The 25,487-nt window shown below is 36.8% G+C and overlaps 1 protein-coding gene across 1 annotated transcript in view; it reads left to right on the top strand.

Moving 5' to 3' along the window:
- Nucleotides 1-24,534, top strand: part of LOC127969538 (myoferlin) — a 31,996-nt gene extending 7,462 nt beyond the window's left edge. The window contains exons 4-55 of the mRNA XM_052571578.1: nt 11-119; nt 579-663; nt 898-1,031; nt 1,128-1,256; nt 1,713-1,775; nt 1,906-1,956; nt 2,069-2,099; nt 2,181-2,296; nt 2,498-2,624; nt 3,692-3,795; nt 3,863-3,931; nt 4,022-4,065; nt 4,351-4,433; nt 4,551-4,586; nt 5,275-5,399; nt 5,507-5,620; nt 5,706-5,883; nt 5,968-6,092; nt 6,229-6,338; nt 6,416-6,608; nt 9,519-9,674; nt 9,752-9,883; nt 9,963-10,126; nt 11,069-11,183; nt 11,363-11,465; nt 13,482-13,618; nt 13,723-13,893; nt 13,993-14,095; nt 14,187-14,264; nt 14,359-14,540; nt 15,081-15,239; nt 15,330-15,431; nt 15,663-15,824; nt 15,991-16,156; nt 18,312-18,388; nt 18,483-18,537; nt 19,069-19,079; nt 19,205-19,303; nt 20,034-20,162; nt 20,260-20,415; nt 20,524-20,615; nt 20,703-20,873; nt 20,957-21,105; nt 21,738-21,877; nt 21,975-22,063; nt 22,139-22,234; nt 22,939-23,080; nt 23,161-23,260; nt 23,347-23,534; nt 23,717-23,826; nt 23,915-24,062; nt 24,149-24,534. Of these exons, the coding sequence (XP_052427538.1) occupies nt 11-119; nt 579-663; nt 898-1,031; nt 1,128-1,256; nt 1,713-1,775; nt 1,906-1,956; nt 2,069-2,099; nt 2,181-2,296; nt 2,498-2,624; nt 3,692-3,795; nt 3,863-3,931; nt 4,022-4,065; nt 4,351-4,433; nt 4,551-4,586; nt 5,275-5,399; nt 5,507-5,620; nt 5,706-5,883; nt 5,968-6,092; nt 6,229-6,338; nt 6,416-6,608; nt 9,519-9,674; nt 9,752-9,883; nt 9,963-10,126; nt 11,069-11,183; nt 11,363-11,465; nt 13,482-13,618; nt 13,723-13,893; nt 13,993-14,095; nt 14,187-14,264; nt 14,359-14,540; nt 15,081-15,239; nt 15,330-15,431; nt 15,663-15,824; nt 15,991-16,156; nt 18,312-18,388; nt 18,483-18,537; nt 19,069-19,079; nt 19,205-19,303; nt 20,034-20,162; nt 20,260-20,415; nt 20,524-20,615; nt 20,703-20,873; nt 20,957-21,105; nt 21,738-21,877; nt 21,975-22,063; nt 22,139-22,234; nt 22,939-23,080; nt 23,161-23,260; nt 23,347-23,534; nt 23,717-23,826; nt 23,915-24,062; nt 24,149-24,187 (5,947 nt within the window). The 3' untranslated portion in view covers nt 24,188-24,534. The remainder of the gene's footprint in view (nt 1-10; nt 120-578; nt 664-897; nt 1,032-1,127; nt 1,257-1,712; nt 1,776-1,905; nt 1,957-2,068; nt 2,100-2,180; nt 2,297-2,497; nt 2,625-3,691; nt 3,796-3,862; nt 3,932-4,021; nt 4,066-4,350; nt 4,434-4,550; nt 4,587-5,274; nt 5,400-5,506; nt 5,621-5,705; nt 5,884-5,967; nt 6,093-6,228; nt 6,339-6,415; nt 6,609-9,518; nt 9,675-9,751; nt 9,884-9,962; nt 10,127-11,068; nt 11,184-11,362; nt 11,466-13,481; nt 13,619-13,722; nt 13,894-13,992; nt 14,096-14,186; nt 14,265-14,358; nt 14,541-15,080; nt 15,240-15,329; nt 15,432-15,662; nt 15,825-15,990; nt 16,157-18,311; nt 18,389-18,482; nt 18,538-19,068; nt 19,080-19,204; nt 19,304-20,033; nt 20,163-20,259; nt 20,416-20,523; nt 20,616-20,702; nt 20,874-20,956; nt 21,106-21,737; nt 21,878-21,974; nt 22,064-22,138; nt 22,235-22,938; nt 23,081-23,160; nt 23,261-23,346; nt 23,535-23,716; nt 23,827-23,914; nt 24,063-24,148) is intronic.
- The last annotated feature ends 953 nt before the right edge of the window (nt 24,535-25,487 follow it).

Below are 25,487 nucleotides of genomic sequence, written 5' to 3'. Positions count from 1 at the left end.
TCTTTTTTAGGTTGATTGGCTCTGCAAAGGTCTCTTTAAAAGACCTTGCCAGTAGCCAAGTTAAATCTCTCCCAGTGAAAAACTTTGCTCTAATGGACGAAAATGGCAAGAGTATAGGAGTGGGTGTTTTTTCTTTTTATCTTTTTAAGAGACAATCTAAAATATATTTAGTCATTTTTTTCAAATTTCTTTTGTTATAAGCAGTTACACTTGTAATCTGCACTCGCAGAACTCATTTACACAAAATTAAGATCATTTGCATGGGCTTTTATTAAATGCTTTGATAAAATTATTTTATTGTCCACTTTGTAAAAAAACTTTCAACTACCAATAAGTAATATTGTGAGCTTTATTTAAAACAATTGATACTGTATTTTGCATAGCAGACTTTACATGCTTAATTGACTAATTATAATTTAGTCATCACAAACATACCTGAGAAACATGTTTACATAGTCAACAAAAATAAATATCTGATCACCTAATTAATAATGAGCTTTGTATTGATAGCATCACTGTCAGTATTTATGTAGTCTATTTGCCATTATTATGAGATAATGTGTTGCATCCTTTTGTAGGCATCCATCAGCATGACGATTGGCTACGAGCCACCTGCCGGTGCTGTGACAAACCCACAGGATCAACAAAATGGAATGAACACAGGTTAGCTGAGTGTGCTTTAATGTTTCAAATGAGTGTTACACGGATGACATGCTTGATGGTGTGAAAATAGTGTAAAAAAATAAATTTTTCAGATACTTCGTGGTTAGACGTCAATTACAATAATCTGTGAAGTTTATTTTGCAAATGATTTTGGCTTTAATTGCATGTTTGCCATACTGGTAGTGTCTGACTAATCAATGATGTTCTGCATTATATATTTTTTGGGTTGATCAGCGGAGGGTGAAGAGGTAGATGTCACTGATGGTGGGGGACAGGGCGCAGTCACATCTCCTGGTGAGCCCGGCCAGAAAATTTGGCCAAGGATCAGAAAACGCCATAGTTTGGCTAATAAACCTCAAGACTTTCAGGTACGAGATTGTCCTGTAGTCATTAAATACAGTATGGTTTCTATTTGAAATGCTGACTCTTTATGGAGTCATTTTAAAATGCCATTTCTGTTAAAGATCCGCGTGCGGGTGATTGAGGGACGACAGTTGCCTGGAAATAACATCAAACCTGTGGTCAAAGTGCATGTGTGTAGAGAGACACACAGGACTAGGGTCCGGAAAGGAAATAACCCGTACTTTGATGAGGTAGAAAGTTGAAGATTTAATGGAATAGTTCCTCATAGTTCAGTAGATCAAATGATTTTGTCACTTATACACTCATCCTCACTTTTCCATGCTACAACTATTTAAAGTGAGCCTGAAAAAACATTTTTAAAAATCTCAAAAGTGGTCCGCACAGTTAAGCTATATTCCAATAAGTCAGTACTAAAGCTTTGTGTGGAAAAAAATAAATGGACGTTTTTGTGATATATGTTCTCCGAGCTAGTTCACCCAAAAATTGTCAATTTACAATTTGTTGTAAATTGACAATATGTTCCAAACCTTTGGGTTGTTTCTTCTGCTGAAGCCAGAAGAAGATATTTTGAAGAATGCGAAACTTTCCCTGTTGAAATGTTATAATTCTATGCCTGATTATTTGAAAATGCATTATTTATCATTAAAATCGATGTCCCTGAATGCTATATGTATAACTCTTTACAGATATTCTTTTTTAATGTCAACATGTTGCCCTCTGAACTGTTTGATGAGGTTGTAAGCTTCCGGGTAAGAAAAAAGCTGTTGCCTTTTTTTTTTCTTTTTTTTTTATCATGTTAAAATTATCATATATTTAATGAAAAATAGAAATTGAATGTATTGATTAATGAATGTTTGATGCTATTCTTCTTTTCTGCAGGTGTATAACTCGAATTCTTTCAGAGCAGACTGTCTCATGGGTGAATTCAAGGTAATTCAGTGAAATACAAAAGGTTTTTTTTTTTTTGTGTATTTTTTTTTTTTTTTTTTTTTTTTGTACGAGACCCATCTCTAATTCAAAACTTATGTATTTAATTTTCTAGCTTGATATTGGTTACATCTATGATGAACCAGGTAATTTTCAGTTTACTACAAAATATTCATTACGTTTTATCAGTAGTTGAACACAAAAGGTTGTTGTTTTTTTCTTCCCAGCTCACTGTATTATGAAGAAATGGATTCTCCTGAATGACCCAGATGACTCGAGCTCGGGAGCGAAGGGTTATCTCAAAGTTAGCATGTATGTGCTGGGAACGGGTGATGAACCGCCGGTGCGTCCCCTGAACATAATAACATCTTTATACTATAGATTGACAAATTACAAAAAGAAAATGCTTATGCAATAGCACACACTTAAAATCCTTTTTAAACAATAAAACCTTGCTCTCTGCCAGTCATTAATTTTGAAACTAAAAAAAACATGCTATACAATCTGAATTAACTGATCCCACTGGTTAATGTCTATTTGGCAGGTGGAAAGAAAGCAGCAGGACAATGACAAGGATGATGTGGAGAGTAACTTGCTGCTGCCCGCTGGTGTCGCTCTTCGATGGGTTACTCTCAAACTCAAAGTGTTTCGGGCCGAGGACGTCCCCCAGAGTATTACAGTTATTCCTTATGCATATGTTTTCCAGAGCAACACAGCAGGCAATCTTTTTGGGGTCATATGATTGGGTGTCTATTGTAAGTCCAGGAAATGGCACACTGCGTCACTCTGGCTGTTAACGCTCCCTGCTGAGAGACGCATTATTTTCCTGGTTCTCAAATGAATGAAAATATCAGAAGGCAGCCAGTATTTTATGTTAATGAGCATTTGAACCGTACTGTATGTTTTCGTGTTTAAAAATGAGTCAAGAAACTGTTCAGTATAACTGATGTAGTTGAAAATATTTAAGTTAAAGGAATCGTTCTCCCAAAGTGAACAGTCACTGAAAAGTTAGTCGTATATGAGTTTAGAGATATGTAAATTTTGCATTGCATCACTTGCTCAATGGATCCTCTGGTGCCATCAGAACGAGAGTCCAAACAGTTGATAAAATCAACACCGTAATCCACATGACTCCAGTCCATCAATTAACATTGTGAAGTGGAAAGCTGTGTGTTCGTCAGGAAATAAATACATCAATTAAGACATTTCAAATCATCACTTCTGGCCAAATTACCAAAGTATAATCCATAATAATGCTTCTTCTAGTAAATAAACCTCTATCCCCAGTTGTCCTCTCACATCAAAATCCACGGACATTTGTTTACAATTGTTTTGGACCGTTTCCCTCGTGATCAGTGCTTGACCTTTACATATTTCTCCACTGATTCAGAAGGGATGTTGGTTTAAAGCAGTGATTTCACGTTAAAAACATATTACAGACACACAGCTTTTCCCTTCACAATAGATAGACTGGAGTCATGTGGATTACTTGTGACATTTTCATCAGCTGTTTTGAATCCCATTCTGATGGCACCCATTCACTGCAGAGGATCCACTGGTGAGCGTGTGATAATAATAAACACATTATACATTTCTCTGAATCTGTTTCAATGAAGAAATAAACTACAAGTACACTTATAGACAATTTTTTTTTTTTTTTTAATTCTTTGAAAAAATTAATTCTACTTAAAAGTGACCGAAGTTGTAACACTGAAATGTTTTTTTTTGTCTGTTTTAGTGGATGATTCCATCACCCAGACTTTAAAAGAGGCATTCGGAGGTCAAGAAAACAAGAAAAATCTAGTAGATCCATTTGTTGAAGCCTGGTTTGCTGGTAAAAAGGTACAGCCCACCCAGACATACACACTTACTGCTTCTGCCTTTTGTCTTAACTAATTATGTCTTTTAGCTCTGTACACAAATCATTGAGAAAAACGCAAACCCAGAGTGGAACCAACAGCTCAACCTACAGGTCAAGGTAACTGGTTGGATTGGGAGAGATTTGGTTCTGCACTTTATGAATGTGTTAGTCCTTTGAAGTTTCCCATTGGTGCCACTTGTTTTACAGTTCCCGTCCATGTGTGAAAGAATCAAGCTGACTGTATTTGACTGGTGAGCATCAGAGCGTAGTGTAAGATCCGAATGAACTTTTGAAATCTGTTTTGAGAGAATTCCCTGTGTAACTAGTCTTAAAATGTGGTCAGTGTTTTGAGCTGTGAGGACACAAGCAGGCAGTATGAGTCATAGCAGTGCCGTCCCACCCTCTCCCACAATGCATTCCTCCCCATAAACCAGACTAGAGCTGCTCAGGGAACAGTGGAAAAGCTGAGACGGCCCCTAGCTGGACCGATTCTGTGACACACTTGAACATTTAAGCTGACTCCCCCTCTTTCTCAGGGATCGCCTCAGTAGGAATGATGTCATAGGCACCACGTATCTGGATCTGACCAAAATAGCATCCTCTGGTGGTGAAATTGAAGGTATATGCAAATAATTTTTATGTCAAACTTTTTACTTTTTAAATGCAGGGTCATGTCCTGATCTTTTTGAGACTGTGCTATGAAACTCAAAACATTTTTGTGTTTTCTTTGTGATAGAGGATCATCCAGGAGACGAGTTTTCAACATATAAAGGTTGAATATCTGCACCGATTCCAGATCTGCAATCCCTTGTGTCCAAACCACACAATATAGGAATAATAATATAAAAAAACACTAGTTAACATGCAGTACTTTAAAGTTTCATTAAATACATTGTTATTGGTCTGTAAGAATTTGGTACCCAAGGGTTTACAGTAACTTTAGGCATACGAAGCCCTGCGCACACTCTTCGAATTAGCATAAGCACAAAACACTTAAGCTATTTTTGGCAAGTTATGCATCATGTTGCACACCAAGTAATGAAATAATGCAATTCACAATAACATTGATCATCTAATAAAATGACATGGGATAATAATGCTTCTCGCTTACATTTCTGGTCAAAAGTTTGGAGTAATAAAAAAAAAAGCAGCCTTTTGAAAGCAGCCTTTGTGAACATTAAACTTGACCGGTAGTGTATATATCTTGTTATTGTGAAAATATTTCATTTGTTTACAATCCTATTTTGCTGACATTCAATTTTATTGTTTTCCATGTAGTCATGAAATCATAGCAGGAGATAAATAATGAAGTTCAATCATTTTCAAAAAATGTATAATACTAATCAAAATACTAATCTAAGGAGCTTTGCATTTGGGATGCTTTAACAAACCTAACTCTAACATCTCTCCAACTACTATCATGTCCCTAGAAAAGTTTTTATTGATTGTGCTTTTCACAGGAGAGACTGGGAATTCTGAGATGGGCTTCCTGCCTGCTTTTGGCCCGTGCTATATAAATCTGTATGGAAGCCCGAGAGAGTTCTCAGTCTTATCTGACCCTTATGAAGACCTTAATTTAGGCAAGGCAAGTGCAGATGATGAATCTGATACGTTTCCATTCTCAAGTATTGAGAATTTATTTGCACCAAAAATGCATTTCAAGTAGGCTGAAAGATTTGTATACGTTCGCAGGGTGAAGGGGCGGCTTACCGAGGTAGAATTCTTGTTGAGCTCTCCACTAAACTTGATGGGAAGGCTGACAAGTCTGTGGAAGAAATACCAAGCGATGATATCTTAGTTGTTCAGGTGAGGCTCTTTGTTGAATTCCCAAACGAAGTAGTTTTTCCACTTGACGGCTTTATTTACACTTTGTGCTCCTTTCTTTGAATAGAAATACCAGCGCAGAAGGAAGTATTGTCTGTGTGTGGTGTTTCATAGTGCAACTATGATCCAAGAAACAGGGGAGCCCATTCAATTTGAAGTTAGCATCGGCAACTATGGAAACAAGATGGACCTAACATGCAAACCTCTGGCTTCAACCACACAATACAGCTGTGCTGTTTTTGATGGTAATGCACATTTCAAAGTACCGTATTTGGTGTCAAATAAAGCTATTGAGATCTGTGGTGTTAAGTTTTGAGGTGTTCTTCCAGGTAATAATTACTACTACCTGCCCTGGGCCGACACCAAGCCTGTGATTTCCATCACATCCTTTTGGGAGGATATCAGTCACCGGTTAGACTCGCTGAATATCCTTCTGTATATATCTGACTGTTTGGTAAGTGAATGGTTTAAAGTTTCTAGCAGTTCACAACACTCTGTTTACATCACACACCACCAGTGGTTCTCAACTTGTGGGAGTATAATTCATTCTCTGTGCATCAAACCTGTTAATACCATTCCTCCTTTTGCAGCAAACAAATCTCAATGCATTAAAATCTGCAGTACAGTCCAAAGCTACAGATGCAAAGCTAGCAGAAATCTGGCTGAAGCTCATCAATCAGTTAATGGAAGATATCAGCAGGTAATATCATTTTAGCTCAACACTCATCAGGATTTTTGTCATGCATGTTTTAAATGATCCAAACTCCTGCGTCTCAGTTTCAGAATTCCTGACATGGAGGGGAAGCCCAATCTCACGGCCCTGGATATTCAGCAAAAGATGTTACGGGACAGTGCTTTGGAGAACATCATGAAGGGAGCAAAACGCATGTTTGAGGAAGCCACAGATGTTAATAATTGCTTGAGCGTCATTGAAGGCTGGCTAGACAAACTCAAGCAACTCGCTGAGGAGGTATTTTTTTGTCATCCTTTGTAGGATTGGAGCTATTAGGGATACACAACTTTTTGAATAAGAATACATTTAACACAAAATCCTTCTAAATCATTCTTACTGATCTTTGTACACCGATCTTCTGTCATAAAGTAATTTTTTAAATACATTTTGCACAATAATAAGAACATTTACAGCAGACAATCTGGCCACATGAGTAGCAAGTTCCCAGGTTTGTATCACCCACTGAATAAATCGGCATCCAAATCCATGAATTGTATCCCTGATGTGCCACATAAATTTATTTTTACAGACATCGACATGTGTAACGGGAAACAGGTCAATTTAGCTCAAAGGGAATCATTTAAGATTTTAAAGGGAATTTGAACAGAATCACTGTTTCACGGCTGTTCACGGAGACGCGCCTGCGGTTCAGTGAACGAGCCGTTTAACATCAAATCTGCACTGGATACTAATATCCAAACTATAGTGAAAACACTATCAATTAGCACAGTAACAAGATCGGCAGTTTAAGACATTAACTTGTAAGCACAAAACACAAGATACTTCTCTTTTCAATATGAATAAGGCTTTATTAGATAAATCTAAGACATATAAACTGATCTAACACATAAACGCACACACACACACATTCACACAAGTTGCAGGAAGGTCGAAAGTTAGGGAAAGATGAGTTTAAGAGAATGGAAATATGGAATCCCAAGTTAACAGCAATACGTTAAATTGCATAAACATGAACAACCATCAATCAAGTAATTAGCGCTCGCATTGAGTTCCTCAATGAGGTTAAAATTATATTAGATGCACCAGTAAAGGTTACAGTCTGGAGGTAAAGTTACTTGCATCTCCTGTGAAGAAGGAGCCTCGGTGAAAGGGCTATCCCGAGGTCGTTGATTGGCTGGAAGTTCAGTCTCTGAAGTGACATCTTGGGAAGCCCGTGGTTGTTGGGCGTTGGCTGAAAGTGCAGAGTCGTGTCTGCTCTTAGCTTTTAGCAATGCTACAAGCTAAAAGCTAAGAGCAGGCATGACTAATAGCATGACTGATAGCACGAGCAAGGCTGGAACTAAAAGGCATGACTGATGTCCAAAGTATTTAAACTTCCTTGTGGGCCACCCCTCAAATGTTGCCTTGACCAATCATATGGTCTTGGCTCAGGGGATCATAAATCATTTGTTTATCTTACCAAGCATGTGGTTCCTAATCGATCTAATTTTGGACATGATTCCTTTAACACAATTATGATATATTTTACAAATAAATGATTGTCAGGACAATATCAAGCAAGGAAATTCGATTATGTCAATACTAGACATGACTATGTATCCTATAGTTATCAAAAGACATGCACAATAAGTGATTATACATGATAGTCAAATGTGTGGGTTACACATAAATGAATATGGAGTTAAGCAATGGAACGATTCATTTAGAAGTCTTTTTGAGTTCATTCTGGTCCATATATAATGTACAAAAAGCAGTTTCTTTGCCATTCTCTGGCAAAGGGACTTTTCTGTGAAGACAAAGGTTTAAAGCCCTTCCCCCTTAGGAATTTCAGTCTGGTTCTGCTGGGTGGGGGGAAGTCAATGCAAGTATTTAACTTGATCTCCTGGGTTTACATGTGATGTCCAGCGTTGCATTTCAATCACGAACAATAAATTTGACAATCTCTTCTTCAAATTAAAATTGATAATAATTGTTCTATTGGTGTTAATGTTGAAAGCTGTTGTGTGAACAAGTTGGTTGGTTGGTTATCTTGCTTGGTTCCTGTGGCACTAGAACTGATTTATGACTTCCTGAGGAGTTCGGCTCTCGTTTCAATGCACACAGCTCTGATAGACTCTTTGATTTGTCTGATTCGACTCATTTCTGCTACATCAGACTTATGATATTAGACCAGCTCAAAGAAAATACTCCAATAATTGCAAGTAAATATAAGGCTACAAGCAGAAGAAATTATTGGAAATCTTTGGAAATCACCTAAAAGTAAAATGTACTGATTATTTCATAGGTATCAGTTGAAATAATACATATATCTATATTCTAGATCAGTGGTCCGAACCGTGGTTCGCTTGCGTCATCAAGCCAGCAGCTGTTTACCCCGTTGCTTGATAACGACAGCGCAGGACAAGGCGGCAAATGCATAACATTACTCTCTGCACTTTTATGTATTACGTTTTTGAAATGTTCGTTTTGTTTATAAACCTTCGGTACATAACGGCACTTACGTCTGTCTTATGAATGTACTGAAAATGCTCTAAAGAACGTTGAAGGCGAACATAAACGAGATGTACAGCTCTTTGCTTGCAGCGCGTCAGTCACGCTCATCAGGAAAGTGAGTGAGACACACAAACACACATTTTCATCAAATAATTTGTCATTAAAAGCGGTTCACTTCCGCGATTTGGTACGATTGCGTTCACATAAGCAGCGAACTGTACCAGAGTTCACATGAAGCGTACCCCAGACCACCATTTTTAAGCGGACTCTGGTACGGTTCGCGGGTGTGCATCAGAGTATGGAAGACAGCGTTCACATCATCCAAACGAACTGAACTCTGATGTCAATCGAACCTGGGTGCATACCAAAAGTGCTAGTGTGAAAGCACCCTTAGTCTCTTATGATGCCACAAACCTGAAAAACTGTGGAAATTCAGTTATTACTACTTCCTGTAAAGTACATATTTGGTCCTTTTTATGGTGCTTCGTAAACAACTCCAGACTCACTTCTCAGGAAGTTGCGCGGTTCTGGTTTTCTACCGGTGCTTTTTTTTATTTTTATGTACATTATACTTCTGATGGGCAGAGACTAGTGCTAGAACTTGAGCTAATTATTGTTGGTCAGTCTAATATATAATCTGACTGTTAAAAATAAGTAGTATAAACATTAATCTCAGAGCATGTTTTTTCAAAGCCTCAGAACAGCATGCCTGATGTGATTATCTGGATGTTGAGAGGAGAGAAGAGGGTGGCATACACCCGCATCCCAGCCCATCAGGTTCTCTATTCATCCTACAGTGTGCAGGCATGTGGTCAATACTGCGGGAAGACCCAGACTGTCTTTATGAAGGTATTTAAACATATGGCATAAAATTTAATGTTTAAAATTTGCTTCATAAGTAACCCATGATGTCTGTTTCCTAACAGTATCCCATGGACAACAAAAAAGGTTTGAAGATTCCCGTCCAGTTACGTGTGAACATGTGGCTTGGGCTGGCAACAGAAGAGAAGAAGTTCAATCACTTTGCAGAGGGAATTTTCAGTGTATTTGCTGAATTGGTAAATATGATTTATTTTTTGGGTCTGAAGAGAAGCAGTCTTAAGTTAGAAGCTCATTTTAAACCATTGTCTCTCACAGTATGAGAACCAGGCTCAGGTTCTGGGGAAATGGGGCACCACTGGTCTGCTGAATCGCAGCAGGTTTTCTGATGTCACAGGCAAAGTGAAGCTGAAGCAGGAGTATTTTTTGCCCCCAGTTGGTTGGGAATGGGAAGGTGACTGGGGTGTTGATCCAGAGAAAACGTAAGTTGTTTGCTACCCTCAACACAGACATTTGGAAACAGTTGGCACATTTCCAAGCATCATTATATTTGTTTATCATAGTTAGGTGTAGATATTTGAACAAACTAGCAGCACTAAATGTTATACTAAAGACCAAAAATTCAGTGCATTGAACATTTTTAAACTCTCCTATCTCATTAAACAATTATATACATCTTTCACATTTTTCACAATTTAAAAAAAAAGTACTAAAACATTGTATCTGTGAGTGATTGTTCAAAAATGCTAACGTTTTGAATGTTGCCATGTGTAGCTATGTTATTACTATATTTACCCCCTTTTTATTATTGGTAAAATTTTAAACCATTTAAGATCTACAGCAAAACCACTGGGATGCAAGACCATTTTTTTCTCAGTATTTGAGATTTTTTTTTTAAATATATGAAATGTGTAAGATTTTATAAACTGACAGTTACCAGTATTCATTTAATTGGATTGAATGAATTTTAATTCAATTCTTTGACTTTGTAACCCATGCTGCTCAAAAACAGTGAAATTTTATGATGCGAATTTCTAACACGCCCCCACATGTCTACATCACTGTGTGGAAATATTTGTGTAATGCCACCCAAATGTTCACGCAAAGAAAGAAGGCGTGGTTTCAGTAACCGCAGTTAGTGTTGAAGCAGTCAAGGGGAGAAAAGAATAATAATAATTTGATGCAAATCTAGCTAATAGATGTAAATAATAAAAAATTGATAATTAAGATGATCAAAAACATTTGCATTTTATGAAGAGATGTTTTAATTTCTTTTAAAACTGGTCAACCATAAAGATTTGCAGTGTTAGTCATGTTAAATAATGGTGGGATCTGTGGCAAATTTTTCTCTGACGACCACCTCATATTCTTCAGAAACAGTTACGGTCTAGTCATTAAATAGTTTTTCTTGGGTGGATGGGTAGTCTGCTGACTGAGGCTGATGCAGGACACACAGTCTTCGTGGACGAGGTCTATGAGAACCAGACTCGATTACCAGGAGGAGAATGGAAGCTTGCGGCAGAGCCTTACACTGATGTGGTAAAAGTCCCACCTTTCAGCCTTTGCTTCATATCAGATGTCTAATCAAGCCATTCGTTCATTTATTTGTGATTTCTATATAAACAGCCTCTATTGCACTAGTACGTCTACATCTTCATAAAACCAAGAAAGAATGGTTTATAGTATCTGTGTTATTCTCCATTATCCTTTATTTACAGAATGGAGAAAAGGTTCAAAGCCCTACAGAAATTGAATGCCCACCTGGCTGGAAATGGGAGGATAACTGGACTTTTGATGGCAACCGAGCTGTTGATGAAAAGGGTGAGCCAGAAATGTTGCCATGTGTTCTTAACAACCGAGCTGCTTTTAAAAGAATTTTCAAAAAACATTTAATTTAAAAAGAATTTACTTTTCTACCGGTTATTCCAAACCTGTAAGAGCAGAAAAGATACATGAATGTTCACTACACTTTATGATGAAAGGAAAATATACAGTGACCAGAGACGGCCTCTAAAATATGGGGAAAAAACACTGTAACTGCACCAAGTAGAGACCATATGACATGCAATATTTCAAGTCTTCTGAAGTCATGCATTAGCTTTATTTAAAGGGTTAGTTCACCCAAAAATGAAAATTATGTCATTAATAACTCACCCTTATGCTGTTCCAAACATGTAAGACCTCCCTTTTATCTTCGGAACACAGTTTAAGATATTTTAAATTTAATGTGGCTGACACGCCCTCTAAGTTAAAACAAACCAATATCTCGGAGTAATTCATGTACTCAAACAGTACATTGACTGAACTGCTGTGAAGAGAGAACTGAAGATGAACGCCGAGCCGAGCCAGATAACGAACAAAACATTGACTCATTCACGAGTCAAGAACCATTTCTGTCAGATGCGTCCGATTCGTGAACCGAGGAGCTGATGATACTGCTCATGTGTGATTCAGCGTGAAGCAGACCGACACACAGAGCGTCTGAACTGAACTGATTCTTTTGGTGATTGATTCTGAACTGATTCTGTGCTGGTGTTATGAGCGCGGGTAAACCGAAGGCTTTAATCAAGGGCAATCATCGCAAATGATGCCATTACGTCGAGCGCAAAAGAACCGGTGAACAGTTCTCTTCAACCGGTTTATTGAATCGAACTGTCCGAAAGAACTACTGGTGATCCGAACACCGATGAAACCGGTTCTTCACTCGTGAACGAGTCAGTCTATTGTTCGTTATCTGGCTCGGCTCGGTGTTCATCTTCACAGCAGTTCAATCAGTGTACTGTTTGAGTGCATGCATTACTCCGTGATATTGGTTTGTTTGAACTCAGAGGGAGTGTCAGCCACATTAAAAAAAAGTTAACATCTTAAGTCATTTGTGGATTAATGCGTATTAGAGATGCGAACCGTTTAAAACGAGTCAGTTCGATTTGGTGAACTGAATGATTCGTTCATGAATCGGATATACAGACTGCTTTGATTAGAATTCTCTCTCACGACAGACACAGAAGAGAAGACAACGCTGAATAAAGTCGTTGTTTTTGCTATTTTTGGACCAAATGTATTTCCGATGCTTCAAAAAATTCCAGCTGACCCTCTGATGTAACATGGACTACTTTGATGATGTTTTTCTTACCTTTCTGGACATGGACAGTATACGGTATACACAGCTTCAATGGAGGGACTGAGAGCTCTCTGACAAAATCTAAAATCTCTTAAACTGTGTTTCGAAGATAAAAGGAGGTCTTACATGTTTGGAACAGCATAAAGGTGAGTTAATAATGACATAATTTTCATTTTTGGCGAACTAACCCTTTAAGAAACCGACTGGCACTTAATTTTCTAGACTTTATTTACAGTAAACTTGGCATATTCGCACTAGAGCACATTACACCTTAAACTCATGTCATTAAAGATGAATGAAACTTTAGATGACAGACTGTTAGGTCATTTACATGCAATCATAAGATGGCACAAATTGATTGGCCTCTGCTGATTCTACAACCAATAAGCTTGCATACTCAACATTTAAATAGTCTGGTGTGTTAACTGTAAGCTAAACCTGCAGTGTGCTATCAGAGTTCTTCAAAAACCCTCTACCTCCTCCAGCTCCACCGGTCTAGATTTGCTCTTGGCCATTCATGCGGCATCAACATATCTTGCATTCAGACTATTTTAGACCGGACTGAATAGGTACCGCTGTGGTGTTGCCCAGTACCTGCTTGATTCTTCATAGACATAAACAGAACCGAGTGCATACAGAAGAACTCGGTTTATTAACCGCTAGAGTGCCAAAAGTTACGGACTGCAGCTTTAAATGCTGTGTATTTGTGAGTTTAGGTTGGGAATATGGCTTCACTATTCCACCTGATGAAAAGCCCAAATCCTGGGTGGCAGCTGAGAAGATGTACCATTTTCATCGTCGCAGAAGAATGATCCGACCTCGCAAAAGGATTCCTGGAGCCAAAACTGCTGATGCAAGTGTATATTCTGCATTTTAAAAGATTTTTCAAAGTTAATTAGGAATGTATGTTAGATTGTGCTTTTTATAATGCATATTTCCTGATTGTTTGACATGCAGAAGAAGGATTTTGGTGATGTAGAGGGATGGGAATACTCCTCACTCATTGGCTGGAAGTTTCATAGTAAGCAGCGATCATCTGACACGATCCGTCGGCGGCGCTGGAGGAGGAAGATGACACCTTCTGGTCAGATTGGAGCCTCGGCTATTTTCAAACTGGAAGGAGCTCTGGTTAGCATCAAAGCTGCTGAATTTTTATTTTTATTTATATACTTATTCTGTTTTTTGTTAGCCATATAATGACCTCTTCACTGCTGGTTTGTTTGACAGGGAGTTGACATTGAATCTAAGGGTGATGAAAAAGGCACTAAAGCAGAAACTTCCATTAAGCAGTTTGGAGCCAGCACACTAACAGTATCGTGCACATTTGACCGTGAGTTTAGGACAGAAATTTTAGAATTTATTTATTTATTTATTTTTTTTCAGAATGTCCAATTTTATTGCTATTGAACTTTTTCTGCCAGAATCCAACACGTACCACTTGAGAGTCTATGTTTACCAGGCCAGAAGCCTTACTGCTTTGGACCGAGACAGCTTCTCGGGTATTATCAGAAATCAAAACTGCTATATATATTTATTTTAATTATTAGTAAAAGTTTTTATTATAACTAAAATCATATTGGTTTTAATTTGCAGATCCATACGTCCATGTGTCATTCTTGCATCACAGCCAAACAACAGAGATAATCCGAAGTACCTTGAACCCGACATGGGATCAGACTCTTATTTTTAAAAATGTGGAAATCTGTAGCGATCCCCAGTCTATTGTCCAGAATCCACCGATTGTGGTTATGGAAATCTTTGACAGTGATCAAGTGGTTAGTCGGATTTGTTTTTGGCAACACTTAAGATTAAGGACCAATTTTGTACTTTTAACTATAGTGTTCCGGTTTCTCAAGTGATGGAGCATTGCATTAGCAGCGCAAGGTTGTGGGTTCGATTCCCAGGGAACACGTTAGGTAAAAAATGTTAGCCTAAATGCATTTTTAGTCTGCTAAATGCTTGAATTTAATTTAACTAGTTGTTAATTTGCATGCATATTTCTAGCAAATTGGCGGTTTATTAGTACTTAGAAAAACATGTTTAAATTCCTTAGTCTGCATGACTATTTTATATCCTCTAAACCTAACTTACTATTAGAAGCAGCAAATTAGGAGTTTGAGGCAAAAGCTTTCCAGGTTGTATCAGGATGCATATTAAATGTAAGGAAACTAGAACTAATAAAAAAATATCCAATAAAGAACATACGGCATATAAACAGTTATTTTTAGTTTACAGATACACCAGACAAATACTAACTACTGTTTAAGTGCAAGTGTCCACACAGCATGAATGATTTGTTTTGTCATTCCTGGTAGGGTAAAGATGAAATGCTTGGCAGAAGTACATGTGTACCTATGGTGAAGTTGACTTCAGGCATGGATGCATCTCCTAAACTCCTCTGGGAGCCTGTAACACACAAAAATGCTCTGGCTGGGGAGATTCTGGTGGCTGCAGAGCTCATTCTGAAGGCCAAGGTATGCTTCTTAATGGAATTTAAGTCTATTTAACCACATTTATGGCTGCTTTGTGATTCATTCGAATTAATCTTATGTTGCCTACTCTAGGGAAATGACACTGAACTTCCCCTTATTCCTCCCAAACGAGGAGAGAAACTCTATATGGTTCCTCAAGGGGTGCGACCTGTGGTGCAACTCACTGCCGTAGAGGTCAGTTTCAACTATTTTGTCTCATTGTTTGGACTTTTGATTCTTTTGAGACTATGGACTATTAAAACTTTGTCTACTCCAAAAAGACAATTTATTGAAATGAGACGCACACAACCTTAGGAATTAACTATAGGAAGTCATAAATGTAGTGTAGTAAAGAAAAGTTGTGCAGAAAAGCTCCATATAAAAAAGTATTAGTGTTTTTGAAATTTGTTGTTTTGTTGGATGCAGGTTCTAGCATGGGGATTGCGTAACATGAAGATGTATCGGTTGGCTCCTGTGACGTCACCCAGTCTGGTGGTGGAGTGTGGAGGAGAGAGAGTTGAGACAGCTGTTATAAAAAACCTGAAGAAGTGCCCTAATTTTCCAGGGAATGTCTTCTTATTAAAAGTGGTGAGCATCTACCTGTAGAGAAAATGTGCAATCATGCTTTAAAATAAATGCTGCTTCATTGCTATTTTGCTGTCAAATGCAATGACATTCATATTTAAATATGGTCCAAACTGTTTTTCTGAGGTCATAGGCTATATGTATTCAGCATCTTGTTTTCTGTCTTTAGCTTCTACCCAGAGAAGAGATGTATTCTCCTCCTATAGTGCTGAAAGTCATTGACCACAGACCCTTTGGACGGAAACCTGTGGTGGGGCAATGCACCATCAATTCCCTGGAAGAGTTTCGATGTGACCCTTATGCCACAGTTGCAGAAGTGGCCATGTCTTCAAAAAGTAAATTCCCTTATTTATTTATTTTTTTGGCAAACCAATGTCTGTGTGTATGACGGCGTTTTAGTGGCACTTTGGGAAAAAAAATATTATACGATTACGAGAATATAAGTCGAAATGTTTTGAGGATTTAAATAGTATAAATTAAAGTTATATTATTTTCAGAGCAGGCCTTTATTGCGCATGTAAATGTCCTGGATTGAGAGCACCGGGAGAAGTTGCAGGCCACCTGGATTGATTTGAATATTGTCGTGTCCGAGAATATGATTTTTATTAACAGACTGAACAGGAACACATTTTTTTTTTTTTTTTTTTCAACATCAGCACACACACCCAATCGACATTCCTTCGGGGGGCTCTGTAGCTCTCTTATTTAACGCTTTTTTAAAATGCACTACAAATATATGTGGGATTATTAGCAGAAATCATACCTTGTGGCATACTCGCAGGGACAGTATGATTGGAAATAACATTTCATATCTTCCATTGCATTTGTTATTTGTAGTGTGCCAGTCACACAATAGTAATAAGATACGTGCTTTTGCTAGACCTACTTTTAATGCCTCAGCTTTCAAAATCAGTTTTATAGCAAAACAAATTCTGGGTCTAAACAATAATGTGTTTTCAAGCTCTTTTAATGATCAGATTGCTGTATTGATGTGAAACAATTCCTTCATTAAATTAAACTTTTTTTTTTTTTTCTTTTTTTGTGAAAAATGTAAATAGGCTATGTGAAAATGTATTCTCATATTATTTTCACTTTATTCATGAAATATTTCTACTTTATTCTCGTTAATATTTCAACTTTTTTTCTTGTAATATTTCGACTTTATCCTCGTAATACTTTGACTTTATATTCGTAATATTTTAACTTTATTTTCGTAGTAGGCCAATTACGACTATTCTTCAAACATTTAGACTTTATTCTCGTAATGTTTCGACAACTTTAATCTCGTAAATTTTTTCAACATGACTCTAAAACGCTGTTGTATGTGTGTGTAAGGCAACATTGTGTATTGGTATTCCCTAAACATTCTGCTTTTAGTTTGTTGTAAACATTTTAACTGTTAAACTTTGACAATTAATTATATTCAGACTTTGTTTTAAAGATAAATTCAGCCTTAGGTGCACTATATATTTTGTATTTTGTAAACTTCATATTTTTGTAATTGCATGCTAGATAGTGGCTGATCTCTTTATTTTGCATTTGCATACACATTTTTTACATCCCTCTAAGTTCCAGTTTTACTAACATCTTGCTCCACCAGCACACACCATCTTTTAATGTTAAAATAGTACTGTCAGGATTCACTAAACAACCACAGTGAGGAATCAGCGTGAACCGTTATTTTTGCACTTCACCTTATTGAATATGCATTTTTTTATATGCAAAATTTATGTGAGGCGAGTATTGAAATGAATCCCGCAGCATGATTTGCTAACATTTGCGCTCATCAAATTGCTCCATTATTTAATGCACAAAGTATGTCTTTAGCTATTTTGTGCTTGGAATGGCTGCATTTGTTGTTGCTAGGAGGAGGCACCACAGAGCGTGGTGGAAGGGAGGGGATTTTTTCCACATTAATTTATTTGGAATGCCAGAAGTAAACACTTACGCTAATTTGTGCTGCACTTGGTAGATTGCGCTGGTCATTATGGAAATGAAATGTTGTCTCTGTACTTAAGTCGCACCTTACGTTTCTAAATCTGACCCAAAATATTTAACCGTGAAAAATAAAAAGGGACATGACATACGGCCAAGTATGGTGACCCATACTCAGAATTCGTGCTCTGCTTTTAAGCCATCCAAAGTGCACACACACACAGCAGTGAACGAACACACACCTGGCAGCCATTTATGCTGCGGCGCCCGGGGAATAGTTGGTGGTTCGGTGCTTTGCTCAAGGGCACCTAAGTCGTGGTATTGAAGGTGGAGAGAGAACTGTACATGCACTCCCTCCACCCACAATTCCTGCCGGCCAGAGACTCGAACTCACAACCCTTTGATTGCGAATCCGACTCTCTAACCATTAGGCCAATGCTTCCCCATAGTATAGTCACCTTAACACTGTTGATTCTTGTGTACAGAAAATTTGCAAAATACAAGTTTAAAAGAGTATTTATTATTGGCATTCTTAAATTCTCCCTCTTCCTGCAGTGGCTTTCATGGCAGCTTCTCCTAGAGACCTCCATGTAAACATAGATGACAGCAGACAGCTTCTTCTAGAAGCCCAGGTACTGCTACCAAGTCGCTTGATTTTAAAGATTTAGGAACTTGCGTCTCACATCTGTATGAATTTGCTGCTATTTGTAACTTTGTAAATTTCAGTATTTGTATGGCATCTCAGCTGCTGTTGACAATATGGCCACTGCTAGTCACCTTCATATATATATACTGAATGCCAATATTTAGTCTGTAGCCCACATTGTGTCTGATTTAAGTAAATCTTCACTTTCTGACATCACAAATGGGTTAAACTGTGGGAGTATCCAATCAAAATTATAAATCTCATTTCACATTATGATGATTTGTACAGCTGACTTGCTCTGAAGAATCATACTAACTTTTAATTAAATTAAAGTTACCTCCCTTGTGTGTACATTTATTCATGGAGAAAAGGATCATGTAAATTTAATGTATACATTTTTATCAGTTTTTTTTTGTGTGTGTATTAAATTTACATTCAGAAACTGAAATGCTAATAGAAATGTTAGGTTCCTTTTTACATAGATTTAGATAATTTAACGTCTTTTAATGATGACTGGGTCTGTTATACTAATAATATAAAGCTGAAAATGGTCAAATATGAGATTTAAAAGATTTTTCAAGCCTAACAATACTCCTTTACACCAGTTTTTAATGAATTATCTTTTTTGTGTGCGTGTGTTCAATGTGTGCCGTTCCTGGTTTCAACAGCGTGAGAAGGTGAGTTCAGTGGTAATATTCTACACACTTTCCACTTAAGCTTTGGTTTTAAGTAATTTATCATCATACCTGTATTTTAGCTCTTTCACAAGGATGAAACTAACCATTTTGTCACCGCTTTGCAGGAGAAAGAGACTGTTGATTGGTGGAGTAAGTTTTATGCTTCTGTTGGAGAGCGTGAGAAATGCCGCCCATACCTTGACAAAGGTTATGACACATTGGAGGTGTGAATTCTGTCTAAACTGCATGATAACATTGCAGATATACATATTTATTTATTTATTCAATTAATAAATACCTTAAATTTAGAAATATACATTGTAATGTTGCTACATAAAACAATTGCTCACCCAATGTGATGCTTACTCTTATTCATTTATTTATATATATATATATATATATATATATATATATATATATATATAAAATGTTTGTGTGTGTGTGTCTATCTCTCTCTCTCTCTCTCTCTCTCTCTCTCTCTCTCTCTCTCTCTCTCTCTCTCTCTCTCTCTCTCTCTCTCTCTCTCTCTCTCTCTCTCTCTCTCTCTCTCTCTCTCTCTCTCTCTCTCTCTCTCTCTCTCTCTCTCTCTCTATATATATATATATATATATATATATATATATATATATATATATATATATATATATATATATATATATATATATATATATATATATATATAGACACACACAGCGAGAACTCCTGTCATTGTGCTTTTTTTTAAGCTTGAAAGCTTCAGTTCTTTATTGTTATTGCATGCAAAAACTACCAGTGCAATATTCAGTTGTTTGGAACCATTTGTACTTGGGTAAATAATGACAAATTATATTGTTGGGTGAGCGTTCACTTATTTTACTTATTCGCATGTTTTTCATATTGATGAATTTGAATCCACAAAGATTTGTTGTATGGTTTAGTATTTGTAGTGAGGTTCTCTTCTGCTGGTTTTCATAGGTATATGACCATGAGCTTGAAAGTGTAAAAGAGTTCATGGGTCTTAATGATTTCTGCAGCACCTTCAAATTGCAACGTGGTAAAAATGAAAGTGATGATGATGACCCCGATGTAGTTGGAGAATTCAAGGCAAGATGGCTTATTAATTCGCTTTAAGAATAAATGTAATGCTGATTAAGTCGCACCTTACGTTTCTAAATGATTTTGTTTATTTGATTGATTTCAGGGCTCCTTTAAGGTGTACCCACTGCCAGATGACCCAGGGGTGCCCCCTCCGCCACAACAGTTCAGAGAGCTGCCCGACAGTGTCTCTCAGGAGTGTGTGGTCCGAATCTATGTGGCTCAAGCCATCGACCTGCAACCCAAAGACAACAATAGCAAAGTACTACTTTCTTTCATTCAGCATTTCAGAAAGCTCATGATTAATATTTGGGTGTGTTGAATTTCTTTTTAGTTAAATGAAATGGCAAAGCTCCTTTTCTTTTTTCAGTGTGACCCATATATCAAAATCTCTTTGGGGAAAAAGTCTTTTGATGACAGGGACAACTATATACCATACACACTTAACCCAGTGTTTGGAAGGTAATGTCATAGATCTATTGAGAGTTTATCTTGTATTCAGACAGTTAAAGAAGACTTTGAACTAAAAAATGTTTTATCTCTCAACAGAATGTTTGAACTGACATGCTTCCTCCCACAAGACAAAGACCTGAAAATTGCAGTCTATGACTTTGATTTGCTCAGCCGTGATGAGAAAGTTGGGGAAACAGTGATTGACTTGGAGAACCGTCTTCTTTCTCGCTTTGGTTCCTACTGTGGTTTACCCCAGACATACTGCATGTGAGAACCATACACTTTAATGCAAACGTATTTTCTTTGAGGACAACAGCATTGGTTGATTCATGGTTTTATTCATTAAATAGCTCTGGACCAAACCAGTGGCGCGATCAGCTCAGTCCATCTAAGGTTCTTGGACAGCTTGCCCGATGGAAAGGATTGAGTCCACCCAGGAGTGAAGACAATGGAAACACGTTATCCTTTGGTGGCCGATTGTACTGCCTCTCTGACTTTGGTAATTTTTAGAGCTTTTTGTTTTTTTGAAAGTCATTGTTGTATTGGGGTATATACTCCAAACTGTGTTAAGACCGGATTCACATATCTTCATATGTCTTGTCGAATTGATTGAATGGACAGTTGTTCTATAGCAACTGTATATGTGACCCTAGACCTCAAACCCATTCATATTGCTATGGAGATCATTGGTGTATGGTTTGTTAGCATAGGACGATATATGGCCGAGATACAACTATTTGAAAATCTGGAATCTGAGGGTGCAAAAAAATCTAAATACTGAGAAAATCACCTTTAAAGATAGCTAAATGAATTCTTAGCCATGCATATTACCAATCAAAAATTAAGTTTTGATATATTTACGGTAGGTAATTTACTAAATATCTTCATGAAACATGATCTTTACTTAATATCGTAATGGTTTTTGGCATAAAAGAAAAATCGATAATTTTGACCCTTATGTTGTTTTTTTGGCTATTTCTGAAAATATAGCCCAGCGACTTAAGACTGGTCCAGGGTCACACATGTCCTATAAAACTACTAAAATCTGTTGTCTTAAGGTCAAACTTTTTAAAAGCTGTTTGAACCGTTTAGTTAAGTTGTCTAGTATACATGTATATGTATGCATTTTAGAAGCAAACAAGGAAATTCACGAACACCTGGGTCCTCCAAGTGAACGGATCGCTCTGCATGTCCTGAGAACTCAAGGCCTGGTTCCGGAGCATGTTGAAAGCAGAACTCTTTACAGTAGCTTCCAACCGACTCTCCCACAGGTGTGAGGCTATTCACAGGCCAGTTCTTCCTGTGATATACCATACAGAACCCAAAATACTGCTTTATCTGCGTTATTGACTAGTCTTTGTTTTATAGGGAAAACTGCAGATGTGGGTAGACATTTTCCCAAAAAGTCTTGGGCCTCCTGGACCTCCTTTTGACATATCTCCACGCAAAGCAAAAAAGTGAGAAGAAATTGGTGATTTTGGTTATGCTTTTGTGTTGATCGGCAGTTGACTCGTGTTCATTCTTTCTATAAGGTATTTTCTGCGCGTCATTGTTTGGAACACGACTGAAGTAGTTTTGGATGACACCAGCATTACTGGTGAAAATATGAGTGACATCTATGTAAAGGGGTATGTAAAAGATTTAAGTCTGTTAAGACAAAACCATTGAGATTGTGTTTTTTTGCTTCCATAACATGTCTTTTTTCAGGCTAGTGGCAGGAAAACAACCAAATATATATTTAAATATTTATCACACTTTAAAAAAAAAAAATCTCTTTCAGTGTTGGGCTACTTTAACACTGTTGCCGCAGGTCATTTTTCATGTCCATGGGTTGGAGTTACCCCAATTACATGATATTTAGCCCCTAAAATGCAAATTTTACAAATGTGATTGGGCTAGTTTTGAGTAGCAGTTGGGTGGGTTTTGTTGTGAAAACCTGGCAACCCAAATCTCTTTGCATCTGTAGATTTAAATAACAGTACATATAGTGAAGGCCACTTTCTCAAAATGTTTCTCAGGGACTGAGCCAGAAATCTCCCCTTCATTAGCACTTACACCCAAACTCTACAGTTTTATTTCCATCTGTATTCTGAAGGTTTTTACAGAGGAGTTTATTTCATCTGCCTCATTTATATGTCTCAGATTTCTGGTCCATATTTCAATAATTTGCGTATTTAAATAACATTTCATAAAACCTGTAATTCATAATAGATATCACCACATTTCCCTGATTGATTAGTTCGATTTTTACACTGTTCCCCTTTGGAGTCTTCCCTTAATGTGTTTTACAAGTAATATGTGTTGTAATTCATGCGTTTATGCCTTTGATTAGTTGGATGCCAGGTATGGAAGAAGATAAGCAAAAAACAGACGTCCATTACCGATCTTTGGATGGCGATGGGAATTTCAACTGGAGATTTGTCTTCGGATTTGAATACTTGCCTACAGAGCAGCTGTGTCTTGTATCTAAAAAGGTAATGCAGTTTGGATGCGTTTCATGTATTATGAAGAGCACTTGGCAGTATTAAAATATTCATCCTTTTCTGTTAAAAAGGAACATTTCTGGAGCCTTGACAAATCCGAGTTTAGAATCCCACCCAAGCTTATTGTTCAAATTTGGGATAATGACAAATTCTCTCTGGATGATTACCTGGGTGAGACCTGTGTATGCAGATCTTGGAAATTTTGGCGTTGTCATATTATGGGGTTTGTGTATTAATCTCACGTATATTGCTCTCAGGTGCTGTTGAACTTGATCTGCACCACCTCATCATCCCTTCCAAAACACCGAAGAAATGTAGCCTTAGCATGATCCCTGATGGAACCACACCTGGAAAGTCAGACCAACTGAAGTCTCTCTTTGACCAGAAGTCAGTTAGAGGATGGTGGCCGTGCTACATGGATAAAGACGGCAAGAGGGAACTCGGTGTAAGAACAGTTAACACACTGTATTTCTTTATTGCAGAATGACTATTCATTATTAAGTCAAATGGATATAATCAAACCTTCTCTACATTAAATACTTGTCACTTGCAAATATGTGATATTTTGGTAAAATGGGATGTTAATGTCATTTTCCTAATTGGGGTTACTTTAAATGTTGGTTTCAGGGAAAGGTTGAGTTGACTTTGGAGATTGTGAATGAGAAGGAAGCGGATGAGAGACCTGCTGGAAAAGGCAGAGATGAACCAAATATGAATCCAAAACTGGATCCTCCCAAGTAATTGATTTCTTCCTTTTGTGTTTCTCCTGTTCTGTGTGTGAATAGAAGGTCATCACAAGATTTGTTTCTCTTTTCAACTTCTCAGGCGACCTGAAATGTCATTCTTTTGGTTCTCAAATCCATGCAAGACGTGCAAGTTCATAGTGTGGCGAAGATTTAAGTGGGTGATCATTGGCCTGGTTGTGCTAATCTTAGTGCTGTTATTCATTGGGATCTTGTTGTTTTCATTACCGGTAAGGACACACTTTATCAGTCCTGTTGGGAATTTACACTTGAGATGTAATGTCTACAATGCTAATTCATTTTCTGTTTTTTTCAGAACTATATTTCCATGAAAATCGTCAAACCCTTCAATTAAGTTCAGGAGGAGTTCAACTTTTTGTCATTTTATCCATGTAGTTGGCATGATCTAGGTTTCAGAAATGGTCAATTTTCTTAATGGGGTTTGCACCATCAATACAGTGTTTATGTTGTGATTGTTCATGTGGTTGTTTAAGTATTTACCTTGAATCACTTTTTGCACCAATATTAAATTAATCATGAATTTGCACTTGTTGGTTGATATTTGATATGTTTAGAAACATTTGTGCACGCAAGGTGTTTTCTATTGCGGACAAAAATGTTGTTATTGCATTATAACCTCTTGATCATTTTAAAGCTGACTGATTAAAAAATGTTAAATAAAGATGTTAATGTTTGTATAAACTGTATATTTGTTAGTAGGAACTTCAGTTAGTTATTTTGCCATTTTCACCAACATAAATTGAAAATGAATATGACATTTTATCCATAAATTGGTGCAAACATGGTTTTTATGATACTATGTTGTATAACCATAAGGGCATAAAGTGCACATATAACAGTGTATCAAAGTCAGAAATTAACCCTTTTATATAGTTAAGCAATATCATGCAAGCAAGAGTGCCATTTTCCCTGACATTTCTATGATTGGAAATTAAATATAAATTTTATAAAACAATTCGATAAACAAAGTTAATACTTGAAATATAACTACAGCCTTAATGTCATGTACACATACCCACACACATACACACACACATATATATATATATATATATATATATATATATATATACACGACAATAAAAATAAAACCATTTTGTTCAGTATTCTGTTCTTTCTATTACCATTAGGTGTCACTATGTACATTAGTCATGAATGATTATCATTGACAGTCTAGTTTGTCATATAAATATACACTGTGAAAACAATATATATGGTTTAATAGTTAAATTGCGTTGATAAGTTGATGTGTATATGCATTTTTTTTTTTTTTTACTGTCTAAAATCTTGACCTTCATGGTCATCGTGCAGTATTTTAAAAAACAATTTCTCGTAATGACTATAACATTTAGCTAAAATAAGATTAATAAATTTCAAATAAGTATAAATAATAAATGGTAAATTGTAGGTAAAGAAATTCATGGCTGGTATTAAACTGATGTATTTTTGTATAAAAAATAATTTTTAGAAATTACTAATGTTCTGCCCAAAGCATTCTTGGTGTCCTTTTTTAAATTAGAATTTAATTTAAGAAAGCTTTCATTGTTTTAATACACTTTAATGTATCACTTAACACTTTAATCTTTTAAATTGTAAATAAAAATGTCAAAAAAATAAAATCTATTTTTAAAAGT

The sequence above is a fragment of the Carassius gibelio genome, chromosome B12, assembly GCF_023724105.1.
Source record: "Carassius gibelio isolate Cgi1373 ecotype wild population from Czech Republic chromosome B12, carGib1.2-hapl.c, whole genome shotgun sequence".
In the NCBI taxonomy this organism is placed as follows: Eukaryota; Metazoa; Chordata; class Actinopteri; order Cypriniformes; family Cyprinidae; genus Carassius; species Carassius gibelio.
Note: the sequence above shows the minus strand (reverse complement) of the source record. Positions and strands in the feature narration are given on the sequence as shown.